At 44.7% G+C, this 19,041-nt stretch overlaps 1 protein-coding gene across 1 annotated transcript; it reads right to left on the bottom strand.

Moving 5' to 3' along the window:
• Positions 1-84: 84 nt before the first annotated feature.
• Positions 85-18,691, bottom strand: RSBN1 (round spermatid basic protein 1). The gene is made up of 7 exons (XM_054648987.2): positions 18,322-18,691; positions 14,112-14,782; positions 7,937-8,074; positions 7,384-7,526; positions 6,360-6,527; positions 5,202-5,310; positions 85-4,654 (listed from the first exon to the last, which is right to left on the bottom strand). The coding sequence occupies exons 1-7, from the start codon at positions 18,671-18,673 to the stop codon at positions 4,193-4,195; spliced, it is 2,043 nt and encodes a 680-aa protein (XP_054504962.1). The 5' UTR covers positions 18,674-18,691; the 3' UTR covers positions 85-4,192.
• Positions 18,692-19,041: the final 350 nt, after the last annotated feature.

Genomic DNA, 19,041 nt, shown 5'->3' with positions numbered 1-19,041 from the left:
ACCCAGGCAGCGCCAGCCGAGCGCCGAGCGCCGCCCCGACCCCCCCCCGCCTCAAACCGCAGAGGAAAGAAGCGCCCAGGCGGGTAAAGGACAAAATCAGACTTTTGTTTATTAAAAAAATACTTTACAGGAAAAAAATTCTATGCATTCCGCAGGACTATTTTACAAAGAAATAGCTTAACAGTTTGACACTGGTGTACAGTCAGCTACCGGGGGCGCGGGGGGCGCGGGCCGCCCCCGCGCGAATGTCAATAAATACACTAAGGCCGCACAAAGCAAACAGTCGTCCAGGCAATTGTACACGTCCTCTGGAGGCAGAGACCTTAGATAAATTAAAACCACAGAAAAAAATAATCGTAGCTGCCAATCAAATCAAATTAAATCACGAAACAGCAATACAGGAGTCGGTATCTTTACATGTTGTACAGAGAAATCAGGAAAAGCGGGTGTTTGGGTGCTCGGGGTGCCCTGGCACTGCTCGGAGCCCTCAGGAAGGGACAGAAGAGGCTCTGGGGGAGAGGGGATGAGCCCTGGGCTCCTCTCGCAGCCCTCAGGGCTGCCCAGGCTCAGCACGCCTCGGGAACTGCAGCTGCAGGGTTCAGCACTCAGCTCATGGGGAAAGCTCTGACAATTTGCCTTGACCTGTAACACGCAGGGAACCTGGCAGAGCACAGCAGGACACTGTGAAAAGTGTCCCTTAGGATGCCCTGGGGACACCTCGTGGTGTCCCCCCTCCTGGAGCTTGTCTAGAGCAGAGAGGAAACCAAATTCACCCTGCATTTGCTGGTCCACTTCTATCCCAGCTGAGCCACTTTATCCCTGGGATGTTTTAGTCACCAGAACTTGATTAAAGTCCAGCCTAAGCCTCAGCTCTGTTTCACAGAGCACTTGGTCAGTGACAGCTGTCCCCAGCACAAAGCTGGGGTGTTTTCTACCTGACACACATCACATCTCATAAATGGAGCACTGAGGGTTTGCAGAACTGACCAGCACATTGGTATTTACGAACTGTTCTGTATCTGCTTTCCACTGAGTAACAGAAAGACCTTAACAAGCATCCAGTCCCAACTCCCTGCCATGTGCAGGGACACCTCCCACTGGGCCAGGCTGCCCAACCTGGCTTTGAAAACTTCCCAGGTTGGGGCATCCACGGCCTCCCTGGGCAGCCAGATCCTCACCACCCATCACATCTCTTCCTTATCCCTCACCTAAATTCCTCCTCCTTTGATTTGTGCCCGTTTCCCTTGTCCTGTCACTCAGCTCCTGATGAACAGCCCCTGCAGATCCTGGAAGGGGCTGTGAGGTGTCCACACTGAGCAGCCTCAGCTCCCTCAGCCTTAGAACAAGCCACCAAATGTGGCTTAAAAAATCACATCAAATCAAAGGTGATTAGCTCATTAAGGAGTCTGCTTTAGGAAATATAGGAGAAATTCAAATAGCAGCTATTTAACACGAGATATTCAGGAATATTTACTGGATTTGTTCTGCTCAAACACTAAATGACTTGAACTCGTTACTTCCTCTCTAAACTGCTCTAGCTCATAAAAAAAATCAGTGTTCTACAGGTCTTGGACTGGAAAACATTTGCATTTGTCCCATTAAGGCTTTGTTCTGGGCAACTGAAGCAATGGCTGGAGATTGAGCAGCTTCCCAAGCAATCCCTCTCACACTTTACCTCCAGAGATGAGGTGGAATTTGAAAGTCTGCCAGTTTGGTTAAAGCACAGCAAAGCTGAGCATGGATTTAGTAAGAGATTCTCAAACAGTTTGTTCCTCTCTCCCTCAGTCTTCCAAAATAGGATAGCATCAGCAACATTCAGGTCATTCAAAGATACCTTTATTTATGTGCACTTAAATCTGACATTAGGTTTAAGTTAGTAACTGAGCAGAGCACAGAGAGCATGATGCTATTGGTCATGTCCCTCCATGCAAGAGGAAGGCAGAGCATTTTCCAGCTATTTCAGGCTGTTGTCACAGATTTCACTAAAGCTACAGCTTGGAAAGCAGCACAGACCACCCTAATCTTCCTTCATTTAAAAACACGCTATTAGAATTTACAGAGGGCTTCCAAATGGATTCTCTGTTCATTCCACCCCAATTTTCCCAGTGAACAGGTCGGTGCCTGGGGGCTCTCAGCCTGTTTGCTCTGCTGTGGGCCCTGCAGGTGTGACAGTTCCTGAGTGAGCAGAGCTGCCTGCCAGGGCTGGCAGCAGCAGGGGACAGGCAGAACGGGCACATGGAAGACTCGCAGACTTGGTCAAAAGGAAAGAACACCCCTGGGGAATCTTTGACTGTGAAGGATGAACTGAAACCACTATTGCCTGTGAGGAATTTTACTTTGCACAACCCTTAAAGCTATGAAATTCCTCTCAACATAAAAAGTGGAAAAAACCCACCAGAGAACTGACGGCTCCTTTCTGAGCCGCGCTGAGTCATCTAGAATTTCTGCTAAGATTAAATTACACCCCTGCATGAATCACATTACTTCTCATCATAAAAGCTTTCCATTCTAACACCTTATTTACACAGATTACTAAACGAGTCACTACCACTTCAATCTGTAAATTAGTTTTAAATTGAAATATTTCCTAGTCCTCATTTTTGTACCGAAGACAATACATACATACACATAAGGAGTAATACAGGTTCTAACTAATCACTGCAGTATCTTCTGAGGATTATTTCTCTATCAGTTTAAAATAGTGACCTCTACACTGAGGTGCTAATATGTATATAAAAGCCTACACAAACAATATTGCACAAAGTAAGATTTATAATAGAGTAACATATTTTAGAGACCCTTATAAAGAGAAGAGTAATAATTGATATTAAAAAGATGCATCCAGAACTAACACAGCATCTTTGCTTTTGTCTAGTCTAACATAGTGTTTTCAAATCTTTCCTACCCCAGTGAGGATTAGAACAAATAAAGTTATCTGGAGACAGCTTAAGTTGCACCAAACCCCAACTTGTACTCTAAATGTGGGGAGGGGGGAGGGAAAAGGGACTTTTCCTTTTGATGACTGGAAAGGGCAGTAATAAATGGGGTGAGTGAAAGTCAAATACAGGTTACACATTAACATCCAGAAATATTGAAAGATTGTTTAAAAACTGTTGATAGCTGACACTCTACACATTGAGCACGTGCTGCTGATTTTTCCACAGTAACTGGGCACCCAGGAGCTACACATGGAAAAAGCAGTCCAATGCCAAAATACTTTTTATTGTGAAATACTAATACAGAACTTACACAGTAAGGCTGTCCTTATTCTAGGAAGTCAGGTATCAGCTCAATGCTTATTATATTAAGTGCATCAGTACAAGGGAAAGTGTGGATCCATTGGACACGTTACGACCCCATCAAAACAAGCTGCCAAGTTGGTTAAGTATTTTAAAGCCTTAAAGTGCTCAAAGATAGCAGTTTCCTCCACAAGACTACCAAGAGGTTCTCTAATTTTGACACTAGCATTTATCACATTCAGGGAAGATGTATTTTGGAAGCAAAAACCCCCACACCAAACAACATAAGCAGTGCTATGAGAAGTGTTAGGTCAGTAAGTCATTGCATTTCAACAGGAATCAGACACTTGCTTCAGTTCTTTTTACAGGTCACCCTTGTAGGAACTGTAAGAAACATCAATTTCTATAGCTTGTATATAAACCAACATGTCAAGAACAGACATACCAAAAATTCCACAAATCATCAAAAGTGCTGTGCTTTCTCTATTTTTTCTTTTTTTTTCTTTTTTTTTTCTTTTTTCTTTTTTTTTTTTACTTTTTTAAGCAATTAAAATGAGATGGGGAAATCACTTTGCAAGTCTTCTACAAAAGCATCACTTTCTGGTGAAGATTAGAGATAAAGTAAAAGTAGGGAAATAACACTGACCAATGGAGTTCAATCATTTCATATTCCTGGAGGAATTCCAATCTGACTTTGAGAAGATATTCAACATCTCTTTACTTAAACAGAAAGAAGTGGTAGACCACTGTTACAGGTTGTACTAAGGGGTTAAAATACAACTTGAATTTTGCATAATCTGTGTAAAAAAGATATGCTTGACATTTTGGAATGTCACCTTTCTTTATAGAATTATAGGCAAGATTTCTCCAATAAAACATAAGCCAGTTATAAAACTATAACTTCACATCAAAATTTTAAAAAGTTGTTTAAAAAATGTTTGAATATATACATATCACACAGAAGAGCCTGCATGATCCTGTGGATTGTGTTGCTGATCAGACTCTATTTTAAAACCTGGAAGGGGCTGGGCCACCTGATCTGGTTGCACAAGTCCTGATATTGAAGAAACAGAGGAGGAGAGCACCCCTGGGGTAAGCTGAATTTCTATACCTGGTTCTTCAGACTCTGTTTTTACACTCACACCTTGGGGTTCACCTTCTGCCTCTGTGTTTCCAGGAACATCACTGTTCAGGCTTGAGTTGCTTTCTGCTTTTGGAGAAGTCTCCCCCACAGGGTGATACTGTTTGAGTCTGATGTGCCAGGCTAAGCTGCAGACTGCTGACACTGTTTTGAACTGATGAATGACATTTCTGGGGATGAAGTAGATGTCATTGTCACACAGCTGAATCCTAGCATAGCGAATGCCTTCCCGTCTCATTTGGTTTAGTTTGGCTTCGTCCACCCATTGAACACACTGGGAGAAGGAGAGATGGGAACGTTAGTGGCAAACCCTTCAAATACTCAGCATCTTCCTATTTTCAAGTGCATTCATGTCTAAATCAGAATGTCTCCGTTTCATGGGTAAAACTTCAAATTCAGATGAGACCCGGACTTTAAAAATACAATTTCTCTGATGCCTTGAGAGGAGAATGAAGAGGTTTCTATAGTTAGAGTTAAAAACAAGAATGGGCTGCATTGCTTGGGCTGACAGGATTGAGTTTAGATGCTTCCATAGCCTAAGACAACATCAGACATCAGAAAAAGCAGGAGCAGGCACACATGGCTTAATCAACAGATTGTTTCTATAGCACACCCTGGGACTCACAGCATGAACCCCAGCTTGGGGCAAAGGAAAAGAAAAAGGTCTCTTCCAACTGAACTATTTTACCCTAAAACACAAGGAAATTTACCCAAGAGAGCTGAGAGGATACAAAAGGGCTGACTTTAGGGAGAAGCTGGAATCAGTGAGAAACTCCTGCCAGAACACCAGGAATGAGCTGTCACGAGAGCAGGTTTGATACCTGTGACACTGGAGGTTCATGCAGGTCCAGCTGAAGTCTCTGCACAACATCAGTGAAGTCTTCAGCATGAAAACAAACCACATCTTTGGTTATACGAGGCTGGTCACTCCTAGAAAAAAATGAGAATTCCAGGAATTTTTGAGTATTTGACTTACAGAGCATTCCAGCTCTTCCAGCAGAAAGCTTCATTGAACCAATGACCTGCTTGAGTGCTACACTGTGCACAAAGTCTCAACACTTCTCAATAGTGCATTCTTTTGAAAAAGAGGTATAATACATATATTTCCCTTTTTTCTTTCTCAATTTTTGCTGCATTCACAACAGAAGGGATGTTTGCATGGACAATACACTGAAAAGCCTGAGACCCAGGCTCAAACTGCCACTATAAAAGCTCTCTGTGTTCCAGGAACCACTATTTGCCTCAATTCTCCCATTCTATAATTGGACAGAATAATTCTGCATTAAGGGAAAAATGTAAAATTACAAAGTAACACTGAAGTTGAAGAAGTGAGGAGTTTTATTCAACAGTATAGGAAACATTGGCATCTTTTATTCTAATGATAATGCTAATGATGCTATCCAATTTCTAATGTAATTTCTAGCTATTACAATGATGCAAGCCCAGTTTCTCCACAAGGTCAGCAGCAATATCCTGGGTACATGACCTGAGAAAACACTGCAGCTGTGAAATTAATTACTCTGAGCTCTTAGACTGCAGTTCCAAAAACTAGAATTAATATACCTGCTCAGGAAAAGAATAATCAAGGATGATGGTCCAAGTTTAAGGCTTTTGTATATCACTAAAATATTCTGCAAGCTGCTGTTACAAATTTTTTACTGTTTCAAGATGGAAAAATAGGAGGTGCACAGCTTGAGGTTTTCAGCTCTGTGCAGCTTTTGAATCACAGAATGAACTAGATTGGAAAAGACCTATAAGATCTTCTAGTCTAACCTATGACCTAACACCTCCTCATCAAATAAACCACGGCACTGAGTTTATTTTCAAACACATCCAGTGACTCCCCCACCTCCCTGGGCAGCCAATTCCAGCCATTGTTTCATTACAGCATTCAAACCATTTCCGATTAGGTTTGTTTTGCAAGGAATTGTTATTTTTTTTTCCAGAAGAGAGAATAGCTGCATCCCAGCAGCACTCACCATTCCCCAAACTGCACAGCCTTGAGCACCCCGACAGCAGCTGTGCTCTGCCAGTCAAAGCCCTGCCCCACGTGGTCAGCGTGAGCTCGGGTCCTGTCCTCGAACAGGACCTCGCGGGGCTCGCTGGTGCGAGGTAGGTACTGCAGGTTCTTGATCTCGTTCATGGACCTGCAAGGGCACAGAAAATCACACTAAAATGTCCCTGCTGCTCAAAAATTAACATTTGGACGGAAATCGTCTTAGAATTCTGGGTGCTGCAGGCTCCAAGGGAACAAAGCATTTCACTCTGATTTTTTTTCTAGGTGTTGATTTGGTGAAAGATTGAAACAAAACCAGCGAAGTACAATTCAGGTTATAAGGTCAAATTTTACAAAACAAATCAAATCACAAAATTTTTGTGTTCACTTGTGGTGAAAGACTTCCTCCAAGAAGGTACCAGTATGTAAAATAGAGCTATCTTATAGAAACTGAGCTTCAGTTATTTGAGAAAACATCAAAAAATTCTTCTTGAAAAGACAATTAAAATATGCTTCCAAATCTCCTGAAATTTGTTTTAGAGCACTCTTTCAGAGACAGAAAGCAAGAATACACAATAATTCCTGGGCAGGCATGTTATAAGTGCTTTAGCACTGACATTAGAAGGCAGCACGAGCAGTGGAAGGATCTCTGCTGTTTCACAGCATTCCACCTGCCCTCACCACCAAATTGGTTCTTGCCACAGAAATAAGATGAATTAAGTCTCCTGCAGGTTAATAAAAAGAGGTTTTAATCTTAAAGCACCAATCTAGGATATGTGAGAAGTACTGAAAGATGCTGTTAGAAGTAGTGAAATAAAATAATCATCACGGGTAACATTTGCTTTATCAGCTGAGCCAATTTGAAACAAAGTGAAAGTGAAACTTAAATCTGAATTAGTCCTCTGAAAAGCCAGTTACACATCAAGGACTTTGCTTTTGTTCTCAAATCTGACACAGACTTAACTGCAAAGTTTTCCCTCGAGTACAAAAGGAAACCCAAAGCCTACCGGCGCCGTTTGAAGGGTGATTTTGGCATATCAGCTGTGGGGATCATCTGCTCTCCCGGCCTCACCCACATGATGGGCCCATCATCACTCTGGGACCTGCACTGCAGTCTGAGACTGGAAAGAGTCCCCCAGGGCAGAGTCATCTAAAAGAAAACAGGAACAAAACAACCCACAAAACACACATAACACAAAACACTGGGTGAGATAGAAAAATTAAATGATGCCTTTGGTAAAACTGGTTCAAATCTGCTGTCAAAAGAATTGCATAGAAACTAAGTAAGTTTGAGAGGTAAAAGACATTCCAAGCTAATTTCATCAAGCAGTTTTTAGGGAAGTAGAAGGGCATGTAGTGCAAGTATATATAATAAACTTGATTATTTTTAATTAGCCACCTCAGTCCATTCCTTTCAATTGGACACAGGAAAGAATGAACCTCAGTAGCCCAAATAAGCACCTCAATAAAGAAAATACCTTACAGTTTCTAATTACTTAGAAACCTAACAATTGCTTAAATATCTACAGTGCTATGAACACACCACAAGTTCCTGCTTACTCTGAGAAATGGAGATTCTTCCAACATATCTAGGAATTCTGGGAAGTAGTCCCCCACTTCCTCATCCACGGCTCCCACGAGGCTGATCTGGCGCATGGGGCCTGCTCTGTAGGTGCCACAGCAGTACGTCCGATTGACCTGGGCCAGACAGGAGACACAACACCAGCACAGCTTCAGTTCCTCCAGGAGGAGAAAAGTGACTGAGCTAACACAGCTGGGATCAATCTGGGACTCATCTGCATCTGTTTCAGCAGATGGGCCTTTGGGAATATGCACAGGGACTGTTTGGAACAGAGGAGAAAGAAAGGACTCCTGTCTGTACTCCTGACAGGAAATCCTTCTGGAGTCTGAAACACAGCAAGTGAATATTTGACTAATTCAGGAACAATTCAACACTTCCAGGCTGACTTGGGAAAACAACCACACAAGGTTTCATTGTGACTCAGTCTTTCACCAGCAAGCTTCAACTCTCCACTGGTTTGTGCAGTTGGACTTTTGCTTCCACATTTCAAACCGGATGCTCCTGGGCTGTGCACATTCCTCATCTCAGTCCTGTCCCCGAGGTCCTTCCCCTGGGCCTGCAGTGAAAAACCTCAAGGACTTTCCTGCAGTGGTTCTGGTGATAGAATACACAGGAAACTGGACAGAAACCAGATGAAATGAGGGGTTTAGCTGGAAAGCCAGAGCTCATGGAGAAGAATTTCAGGATTACCATTTGCAGTAGAACCTGCTGTCAGTGTTGGCATCAGAAACACTTTAATCTCACAGCTCGTGGACATCCTGTAGAACACAGACTGTCCCCCTTTGCTGGATCATCTGGAAACTTCTCCTGCCAATTCCCTGCTCCCAGAGGAGAGGCACTGGCCAGACTCCAGTGCTCTGTAGCCTCATCCTATGGGCTGCAGCTGGAACGTGACATGGCCAGAGAGGAGGTTCTGTGCAGACACCACGGCCAGCTGAGGTTACAGAGCACAAACCTGCTTTGCAAAGTCACCTGTGGCTGAGCCCCAGCCTTCCACCACCCTTCAATGTTCCAGGGCTGAAAAACTCCAGCTGCTCTCCATGGCTGAGTGGTGGGACAGGACAGTCACTGGTAAATTTGCAATTTAACAGTCACGTTCTCCCAGGGTGATGCATTTTAGAACTCCACTTAGAGATACATGGGAGTAGCAGCTTAGCTTTAAGTTTAGTTTCAGTTTTGCATGTTTAGCCAGCAAACCAGATGTCATTAAACTACTCCATGCAGTTGTTAAAGGTAAATTAGGAGAGACTAATAAAGGAAGAATAGAGTTACTGCTGCAATTTTATCCTCCAGCAGCAGCCATAGATATTTCACTTCTCAATTATACAAGTTTAGCTCACCCTATTTGCTGAGTGCAGTTCAGAGCAGGAGCACTGGAACACCACAGCAATAGTTTTGTTCTGTGCACATACAGAAAAACCAAGGACTGAAGTGCTCTGGTCCTTATCCAGGGAAGTTAAACTGCCTGGCACTGTTCATGTAAGTGCAGACAGACTCCTTCCAGCTGAGTTCTGTGCTACTGAAAGCACCTGGTGAGAGTCACTAATATTTTACAGGTGTTTGTCATGAGTTAAAATGAATTCTAATTCCATATGCAGGTTTTCCTTGTAATGTTTTCAAAGGAAATGAAAATTTAGAAGCTTTAATTTTGTTTGTTTTTAAATGCACTGGAACAATGGAAAAATAGGCAAGAACTCAGGAGTTATAAAGGAAACAGAAGAAATACTTTAGGGAAACACTGGATTTCAATGCTTTGCTAGTTTTTAACAGAAATTAAAGGAATATACACACTTGAGAATTAAACCCAGGCCATGTTTACACTGACAACATGCACCAAGCCACGGCAATCCCCAGCAGGCTGGATTATTCATCTCAAGCACCTCAGTCACAGGGGATGTAGTCTACCAGTTCAAGATGCCATCAAAAACTTCTTCCCAGCAGCTCTCTCATTCTTAATTCCTTCTGACAGCAAACACTGCTTAGCCAGTGCTCTCAAACTATGATGCAATGAACACCTAAAAGAACAGGCCCCTTGCTCTCCCTTACAGCTGGGAGGTTCAGTGTCCCAGGAGTAAGTGCCCTGCTTGCTGCACTGAAGCTGCTTTGGCCTTTCATTCACAGGTGTTCCAAGCTCTCTCTGAGCTCTGCTCGCTCCACAGTCACCTCTGTGCCCCCCTCACTGCAGGGAAGAAAGCTGAGATGATGAAATAGCTGAAGTCATTTCATTATATCCATTAGGACCTCTCTCAGTGTTTTTTGTTTTTGTTTAAAGTTCAGCTCTTGTTTAGGAATTCAGCTGGGGTCACTCCAGTTCACACGGCTGCCAGAAGTCAGTAACTTATTACCACAGCACCTCCCTTGCTATAATTTGTTCCCTGTGCTGCTTTAAAAGCAGCAGTGGATCTCCAGCAGTCACTGCCACTGTTTTTACTGTTGCAAAAGGACAATGGGGCCAGGAAGGCAGCTCAGGAGCCTGTGCCCTTTCAAATGCCAGCCAGCCACCACTGCTGTGTGTACCCCCACTCCCAGGGAGTTATGGGCACGTTTAAAATTAGCTCCAGTGCTCATGGGGACATTTTCTCCAGCTGCAGCATGTGCCTGTCGGTGTTTCCCACGCTGGGGTGAGAACAGCAGCAGACACAGGCAGTGCTTCCTGCCAGAGCTCAGAGCTGGAGTTTATCTGCATGTTCCTGAGGCACCCCAGCCTCAGCACGGGTTAAGTGAGCAGCACAGGATGAGAGGAGGACACACAGATGAGGCATCAGCTGGGGACAAATGAGGTTAAGTCTCTGAAGTTTCTCTCCAGTTGCAAGAAAAGCATGAATCAGTTGACAGCAACAATATTTCAGCATGCCAAGTCAGCTATAAAAGCAACCACACAAAACCTTGGCTACAAGGAAGAAAGCAAGAGCACAAGGCTGGCTCCTGCTGAAGGACAAGGCAGTGACATGCCAGCACAGCAAGGGTGACATGCTTGACTCAAATGTGACACAGTGCAGGACCACTGGGCATTGTTTACATGGCCTTAGTGACAAACCAAATGAAGGATTCAGTGCAGATGCACAACTTCTTCATTTCATACTTTGGTAGCTACTGCTAAAAAAAGAAATTGCCCTTCCACAATCAGAGCAGTTCACATGGGGCAGACAATCAAACTGTGATGAGGTTCATGAACCACATGTTCACATGTAACAGAGTAACCTGTTCTGAGCAGCAGGAGTAAGGAAACTTCCCCAGTTATCACCTGTTGGCTGCTTCTCCCATTCCTTCCCAGAAGGAAGAGCAGCTTATGCAAAACCTATTTCCCCAATTCTCTTTCCTGGCCTCTTCCCAGAACCCCCACACACCCTCTGTGACAGTGTAACTGTTCTCTGGATCAGAGAGAATTCATCAGGCAAGTTGATCAGTTGGGAAAAAAAGCAGAAGGGTTTTTTTAACTCTAAATATATTCCCATTCACTGAGTGGAAGCAGTTGTACTGAGACAAATGATAAGGAAAATAAGAGTTCATTCTTGCTGCACTGCAAAGAGCTCCCAAATTAAAGTGTGCCCTTATGTGAGGAAAGCTTACAAATTGCTGCTCAGTGATTTGAGTCTTGAAAGCTCTCAGCCCAAGTGAACAGCTCCACACTAAAGCTGAGCTCCAGCACTGAAGTATTAGAACCAATGAGAGACAATGTAAGCAAAAAAAATCCACAGGACACTGAAGCTTAATTATTTTAAGATACCGAAACCAAACATTTATGTAACAAATACACATTGGAGTGCTTTGCTGTAAACTCACTGCCCTGAGAACAAAGGAATTCACCTTGCAAGGCAGTTAATTATCACTAAACTTCCCAAGTCCTTCAGATTAAAGTCCTTATTTTGAATACTACAATTCAGTTTCTCTAAAAACACAAACCAGCTGAATGTCATGCCAGCCAAAGGTCACATTAACTTGCAGTTTACAGAACTAATTTTGATTTCTGAACACTGAATCTTCAGGATTCAAGACTCCCTAAAGCTCCCAAACCCCTTGGCACAGGTCAGTGCAGCAAACAAACTCATACAGAGAAAAGAACCCAGAATGGAGGCAACTTCACTCCATTATAAATAACCAGAGTTCCAGCATACAACAGTGCAGCATGTTTAATCTGCTCAAGCACAGCTATGAAGGGCTTCTGGACTGCACAATTCTCACCCAGAAGGGTGAAAAGTGAAGCTTGGCCAATCTGTTCAAGCCTCAGCAGAGCTGCCAAGGAGCAGGCACACAACAGCCAGGTTCACCCCCAGGCCCTGGAGCAGGGCATTGCAGCCCCTGCCATTCCAAGAGAAGCCAGCCTGCAAGGCCTGGGTGAACCCAGCACCAATTCTTGTGTTTCTCCAGGTTTTCCATCAGCTGTGTTCCCTGAAGAGCCCTGCTCCAGCTGCCTGTGACAGCTCCCCTGCTCTGTTTGCTCAGGGAGAGCTGCACTAACACACTTCAGCCTGAGAGGATTAACCAGGTCATGCTGGAGCTGGGTTTAGAGAAGTGGTTCAGACCAACTGAATCTTATGTCATGACTCAATCTTAATCAAGTTTAGACAGTACTTAAAATAGAATTAATTGAAGTACCAGCAGACTATAACCCAGCAAAGCCTCTTATTTATTACCATACATTCCTCACGTGTATTTATAGTGCCAGTATTCATGTTCACAGAACATTCACCGAGAAAAAATGCAATTGTTAAACATTCCAGAGGCTCTGTTTAGCCATCTCAGGGGTCATCACATGTACTCAAGCCAGAATGCAATCAGGACACTAAAGAACACAGATAAATCACTAATAGAGAAACTTGAAAGCCTGACCTGTGGGCACATTTGACCCTGCAGCTCACAGGTGTGTGCTGTGCAGAGGTGCTGCTGCCCACAGCAGTGGCTCATTTGCTCAGAGATTGTTTTGGGGTGCTCTGCACCCAGCCACAGCTCTGTCTACACAAAGAATTATTTTAACCAGCTTCTGTTTCTTGGTGCAAGTAAGTGTTGGAGCAGCAAATTGCTGCCAAACAAAAAAGCCAAGTGTCAGAATTATTCATTTAATGCTATTTAAAGTCTCCACAGTGACCATGCAGTAACTTTCTGTAAAGCACTGATTGTTTTTCCAATGCAAATCTTGCTTATAAGCATTTGGTAAAGCCTGCAGAGATCCAAATAACCCATCCACAAGCACCAACACTCCAAAGGCTGTTGTTAAAGGTGTGTTCCTATCACACTGAACTGAACTCCACTACAGAGTTTCAGGTTTATCCTCCCAACAGGTGAACTAATAAATGTAATTAATGTCTCAAGTAAAGACCTTAAAGGTAATCAGCAGTTTGGATCCATTCTCAGACTAAAAAGAAAGAAGCTTTATTCCATCAAAAAGAATTTTATCTAAGCTGCAATCTTGTGGTATACTCAGAGATACTTCTGAGTTTGAGCACAAGACTAGAATCCAAGAGACTTTCATAGAGGAATCTTAAAATTAGCTCAGCTTTTACTGTTGCATCCCTTTAAGTTACATGAAGATACAGTTTCAGAATTTAAACGAGTTTTAGCCTACCATGGAAACTAAGGGAGTAAACAAAATGAAACTCCTTTTCAAAGGCAATTCAAAAGATCCTCTAACCACCTTCAAGTTAGAAAGTTTAAACAGCATAAGGTACTGGGGGAATTAAGATGTTAAAAACCTTGTGAAACAGATATCCTGAAACATGAAAAGTAACATCATTGCAAAAAAAACCCAAAAAACAAACCAAACCCCAAGACCCCAAAAACAAACTCCAGCTCTGCTGACTAGAAAAGCAGTGTTAGCATCTGCAGTCTATGCAATTCTTGACAGACTTGGCTGTTGTTTTGAACAATCTCAGTGTTTTGCCAAGTTTAGAAGAAAAAGATGCTTGGTGCAGATCTCCCCTCAGGTCACAGGTAGCAGTGTCTGATGTGTGATTCACCAGCTACCAGGGAGCACAGAAAAGCTTGCAGCAGCAGCAGGAATAGACAGCACAGTAGATTAGTCCTAACATCACCTTTCTTCATCTGCTTAGAAAATACATTTGTGACTTGCCTATTTTAAATCATGTCTGCTCTGGGTTACTGAGATTCATCAAATCTAGGTATTGTGCAACATTGATGCATGTGAATAGTTCTTACCTGAGAGTGAAAATTTGAAATTGTTGTTGTTTCAATGTCCTTCTTGCCCAAAATTTCCATTTTCACTGGAGTGTTTGGAAAGTTAAAAGCAAAGTAATCCAGGAAGTCTGGTAAATAGGCAGCTGCTCCGTGCACTATGGCTAAAGCATAGTAAGCTGCATTTTTATCATTTTCACTGAATGACAACGCAAGAAACTCTTCTGCAAATCTCTCCATCTCCACTGGAGACAAAAATGAGAGTTCATCCATGTAGGCATGCAGGACCAGGGCACCCCCATTGGACTGGTGCTCCTCGTGAATGAAGTTACTGAATTTAGTGCCAGTCTTGAGGAAGCTGCTGCGGACAGAGTGCTCCTGGTGCGTCACAAAGGGGGTCTGCACCCCCTGGGGTACCCGGTATTCCTGCATGCCCAAGTTCAGTCTGCACAGCTGCTCGTCCTTCAGGTACCTGAAGGATTCCTTGTTCATTTCCAGGCTGTCACACTGCCCTTGAGACAGAGTCTCCTTGTCGATGCGGGTGAGCCCAGCGCACACCGTCTGCACCTCTTTGTTGTACATCTTCAGGCGCTTGCCCCTCACATCTTCCCGGTGTTTCTTTTTCTTTTTTTTCTTGATCTTCTTCACAATAAGACTGTCAGCTCGCTGGGTTTTGCCATTTTCATCTGGAGTTTCTGGCAGCGACAATAAAGAGAAGATTAGAGTTCTGCAGTTCCAGCATATTCACCCCAAAAGAATTCAGGCCTCTCACTTGCTGAAGGGATCTATTCCCAGGGAGACTGACCAATTGTAAAACATTGCATTTTTGGTTGTATAATTAAGTCAAAAGTCAGGGTATCTATAATTATACAAATAAAGCCTTGAATTAAGGAAACCTTCCAAAATTCTAGCTTAATATTTTAGAAATACTTCAATTTTTAACAGATTTATCAGAATACCTTTAAAAGGAGTCTGTATTTCAGAGCATCTATAATTAAGTACATTAATAACTTCTGACATTTAAGGCAGCGCCGTACAGGGGAAGAGGATAAACAAGTATGTGTAACATTTAAACATTAAGACTTTCATTACAGAACACTTCCCTGATTTTGGATACATGATAGGGAAGCAAACAGAGTAGCACTGAAGAGCTACAAGCTTTACTTACACTTAGAAGTAAAAACATTTAAGCTTAGATCGCTGATCTTTTTAAAATTAAAGGACCCAAATCATCACATCAACAGATTCAGTCTTATAGTTAACAATTCAGTTAATGGAGAGAAAGAAATTAAGAGCCTGTTTCAGTTATTTGGGGTTTTTTTTGAGGTTAATCAACCTCTAAAAGGCTGAGAGATAAAATGTAAAGAAGTAGTTCTGTCATGGAAAATGGAATAGTTTAAGTTGTTCTTCTTTCGAGAAGAAAAGCTAATTCAAATAACATTTAGCAAGGGACAAAGGTAATTAGAAAACTTGATGGCCCAGCTGTTACAAACTCAATTGCCAAGACAAGATTTTAACGTGCCTGAATCAAAGAACCATTTCATCCAACAGTGCCCATAAATCTCCAGGAGCTGTGGTAGCAGGATAGCCCTGGGGATGAGAACAACCTGCTGCTGAAGGCAAACCTGCCTGGAGATGCAGTAACTAAAGTTTTACCGTTTCCCCTCAGCACAGGGCTTTGTCCTAAAGAAATTTCCTGTCTCTGGCTGCACATTGGTATTCCCTCTTCATTCTCTTACAGCACTTAAGTTAAAGAAAAAAAACATGTTACACTGTTCTATGAGAAAGGGTGTAGTGATAAACACAGGCAGCTCCAGGTTCTTCAGTGTAACCAGTGTTTAACTGGATCATTACTGGTTTGGTCTCGTTACTGGAGAGGGCTGACCTTCATTACAGCCTGGAGTAAAGCACAGAGTTACTCATGGAGCAAAGAAAGAGCTGATTGCTTAATCCTCACTTCATACAATAGTCTTAGGACCTGAAATACAAGTTTTCACCGTGCTGCTGCAGCCCTTGCAAACAGCAAAGGCCCTGATCTTTCTGTTTCAGAGAAAGCAGGAAAAGCAGGGCGGTCTCACTTGCTCTGGGAAGCCAACTGAAACGTTCTTGGAACGAGGTTTGCTGCAGGACTCGGGTGTGAGGAGTGCAGGGTGTGCTCAGTCACTGGCTCTGAGCACAGACACTGCTTTACTCACTGGCAACGTGCAATCCACACACCAGGTGTTTGTCCTGGAGACCAGAGAGCCCAAGCTGCAACTAAACAAGGATTCCATGCCACCACTGTGCTGCTGGGAATACTTCCCTATGCACGTTTCTAAGAACATTTGGTTGTTAAAGGTCTCTTACTGTAAGCATTTCTGCTTTCAGGTATAGTTTTAAAACCTCACACATTTTAATCCAGAGTATCTTCCTGTTTGAAGCCAAATCCTAATAACAGACAGGGGAATCCTTGCATTTGGGAGCTTCCAGTGAACACTTGTCTGTTTGCAGGATAAAAGCTGCCCTGGCTGCTGCTGGATGCATTGAACACAGCAGAGTCCCACTATTACAGTGAGTAACTGCTGTATTCAGTGAAGCTAAACAGTGACATTATAATAATGCCTGGCAATCCTGAAGGAAATATAGTTTTAATTATTCCTTTAAATAAACAGAAGGCCTCCAGCACCTCAAACACAAAGAAGCTGTGGACAGGTCACTAAACTATGGGCTCTGCAGTGAGGCAGAGGGACAGCAGTGCCAATAACTCAGCTACTCTGAAATGATCAGACATCCCACAACAGAACCAGAACCATTATTAAACAGCAAAAACAGTGAGGGTGCTCACTGTCACCTGGTGCCACAGATAAGCATGGCACAGTCAATGTAATAGGCAATTTAATTAGATTATACAGCAAAATAAAAATTGATAGGAAAAAAACCACAGCCCCATCCCAAAAGGCACTACCCCTACAGCTGAGGACAGGCAGTGAAGAGCTTCAGGTGAGCAAACAGCTTTCCTTTACAAATCTGGAATTTTGATGCTCATTTTCACGCTGTTTAAGCCTTCATTAAGAGGCCTAATTTAATTCTGGGTTAGAACTGACACACTGGCACTCCAGTCTACAAAGTTACACTGCTCCAAACTTCTGCTTTATAAACACTAATAAAACTTTAGAGGTTTACAATCAGAAGTTTTTTTAGCTGTACTCAAGCACAGTGGTGTGGAAGCATTAACCAGGGGAGAAAAGCCTCTCCTGGTAATAGTCTTGTCTGTTCTTAATAGACTTCACTCCACAGACACTTGACTTCTATAAGCAAGTGCATCTTTGGTTTCTTTGGCACAAAACCTGCCCATACACTCCTCAAGCATAATCCACCACATTATACTTTTAATTACAGTAGCTTTCGCAGTTATTTTTTATCTATGTTGCTCTCTCCAAGAAGCTTTTTACTACAACAAATCTCTGAGCAGAACCAAAACAATCACTCTGTACTGTTAAAAAAAAATAAACAAAACCACACACAGCACATGCCAAAATCCAGAGATATTTTGGCATTTCAGTAAAAGAAAACACAGAATAATTCGGGCTGGAAGGGACCTCTGGAGAGCATCCAGTGAAACCCCCATGCCAAGGCAGGGTCACCTGGAGCAGGTGGCACAGGTTTGGAATATCTCCAGAGGGAGACTCCATGGGCACCTGTTCCAGTGTTCTGTCACCCTTCATTGAAAGAAATTGTCCCTCATGTTGAGGAGGAACTTCTTGTGTTTTAGTTTATGGCTATTCCGCCTTGCCCTGTTGCTGGGCACCCCTGAAAAGAATCTGGCACCATCCTCTGACAACCGCATTGGAAACATTCGTATGGAATCACGAGATCCCTTCTCAGGCCACTTATTAAAACAAACCATTAAAAATAAATAAAAAACAAAAATACCCAAAAAACCAGCAGCTCCTCAGACGTTAATGTGAAGAAGCCTCCACTCCCCCAGCACTCGCACGTTGAACGTGCCATGAGGGCGATTCTGACAGCAGCAGGAGCAACGCGGCCACCCCGCGCTCCGTGCCCGGGGCAGCACCGCCGTGCCCGCTACGCCACGGCCGGAGCAGGGCCGCCGCTCCCGCCGCGCTGCCGCCGCCCGCTCCCCTCCACAGGTGCGCCCGGGGCTCCGAGCGCGGCGCCGCCGCCCGCCCGGCCGAGCCCGCCGGGGGCACCCGCCGGCCCCGCGACCCCGCGCTCCCCCCGCCGCTTCGCTCACCTCGCTGGCTGGGCCGCCCCGCCGCGCCGTCCGCGGGGCTGCCGCGCCTCGCCTTGTGGCCGGCGGGCTCGGCGTGGTGCCGGTGGTGGTGTCGGCGCTCCCCGGGCGGCGGGAGGCTGAGCGGGGAGAACGTGAACAGCCCCGCGGCGGCGGGGAGGGCGGGCGGGGGCAGCGGCTCCGCCGGGCCGGGCCCCGCCAGCAGCGGCTGGCTCGGCCGGGCCCGCTTGGCGGCCGGCGGCTCGCCGGGTGCCGCTCGCCGGCGGCGGGGCCCGCGCGGCCGGGCGGGCCGGTCCGCTGAGGGCGGCGGCGGCTCCTCCGGGGCCCGCGGCACCGCGGCGACCTGCGCGGCCATTTCAGGGGCTCCCTCACACACATTTAAATGGCCCGAGCGCCGGGCGCCGCCGCGCACGCGCCGCCGCGGGGCACCCTGGGACGTGTAGTTCGGGGGCGGGGGCGGGGGCGCGTGCGCGCGGCGCGGGTCACGTGGGCGGCGGAAGGAGGGCGGGAAAGCGCTGAGGGAGCGCGGAGCCGGCGAGTGCGGAGGGATCAAAAACTTTTATTTTAACGGCGTTTGTCGCTTGTTCTAAAGTGCTTCACCCATTGAACACCGACCGCGGGGTGCTTCCGAGGCTCTCCCCTTGAGGGAGATGATGTGGAGCTGTTGGAGCGAGCCTGAGGAGGCCATTCCTGCCCATAGCAGTGGGATGGAATAAAATCATT

The sequence above is a fragment of the Agelaius phoeniceus genome, chromosome 25 (genome assembly GCF_051311805.1).
Source record: "Agelaius phoeniceus isolate bAgePho1 chromosome 25, bAgePho1.hap1, whole genome shotgun sequence".
In the NCBI taxonomy this organism is placed as follows: domain Eukaryota; kingdom Metazoa; phylum Chordata; class Aves; order Passeriformes; family Icteridae; genus Agelaius; species Agelaius phoeniceus.
The sequence above is the reverse complement of the archived record's forward strand: the minus strand, read 5'-3'. Positions and strand labels throughout refer to the sequence as shown.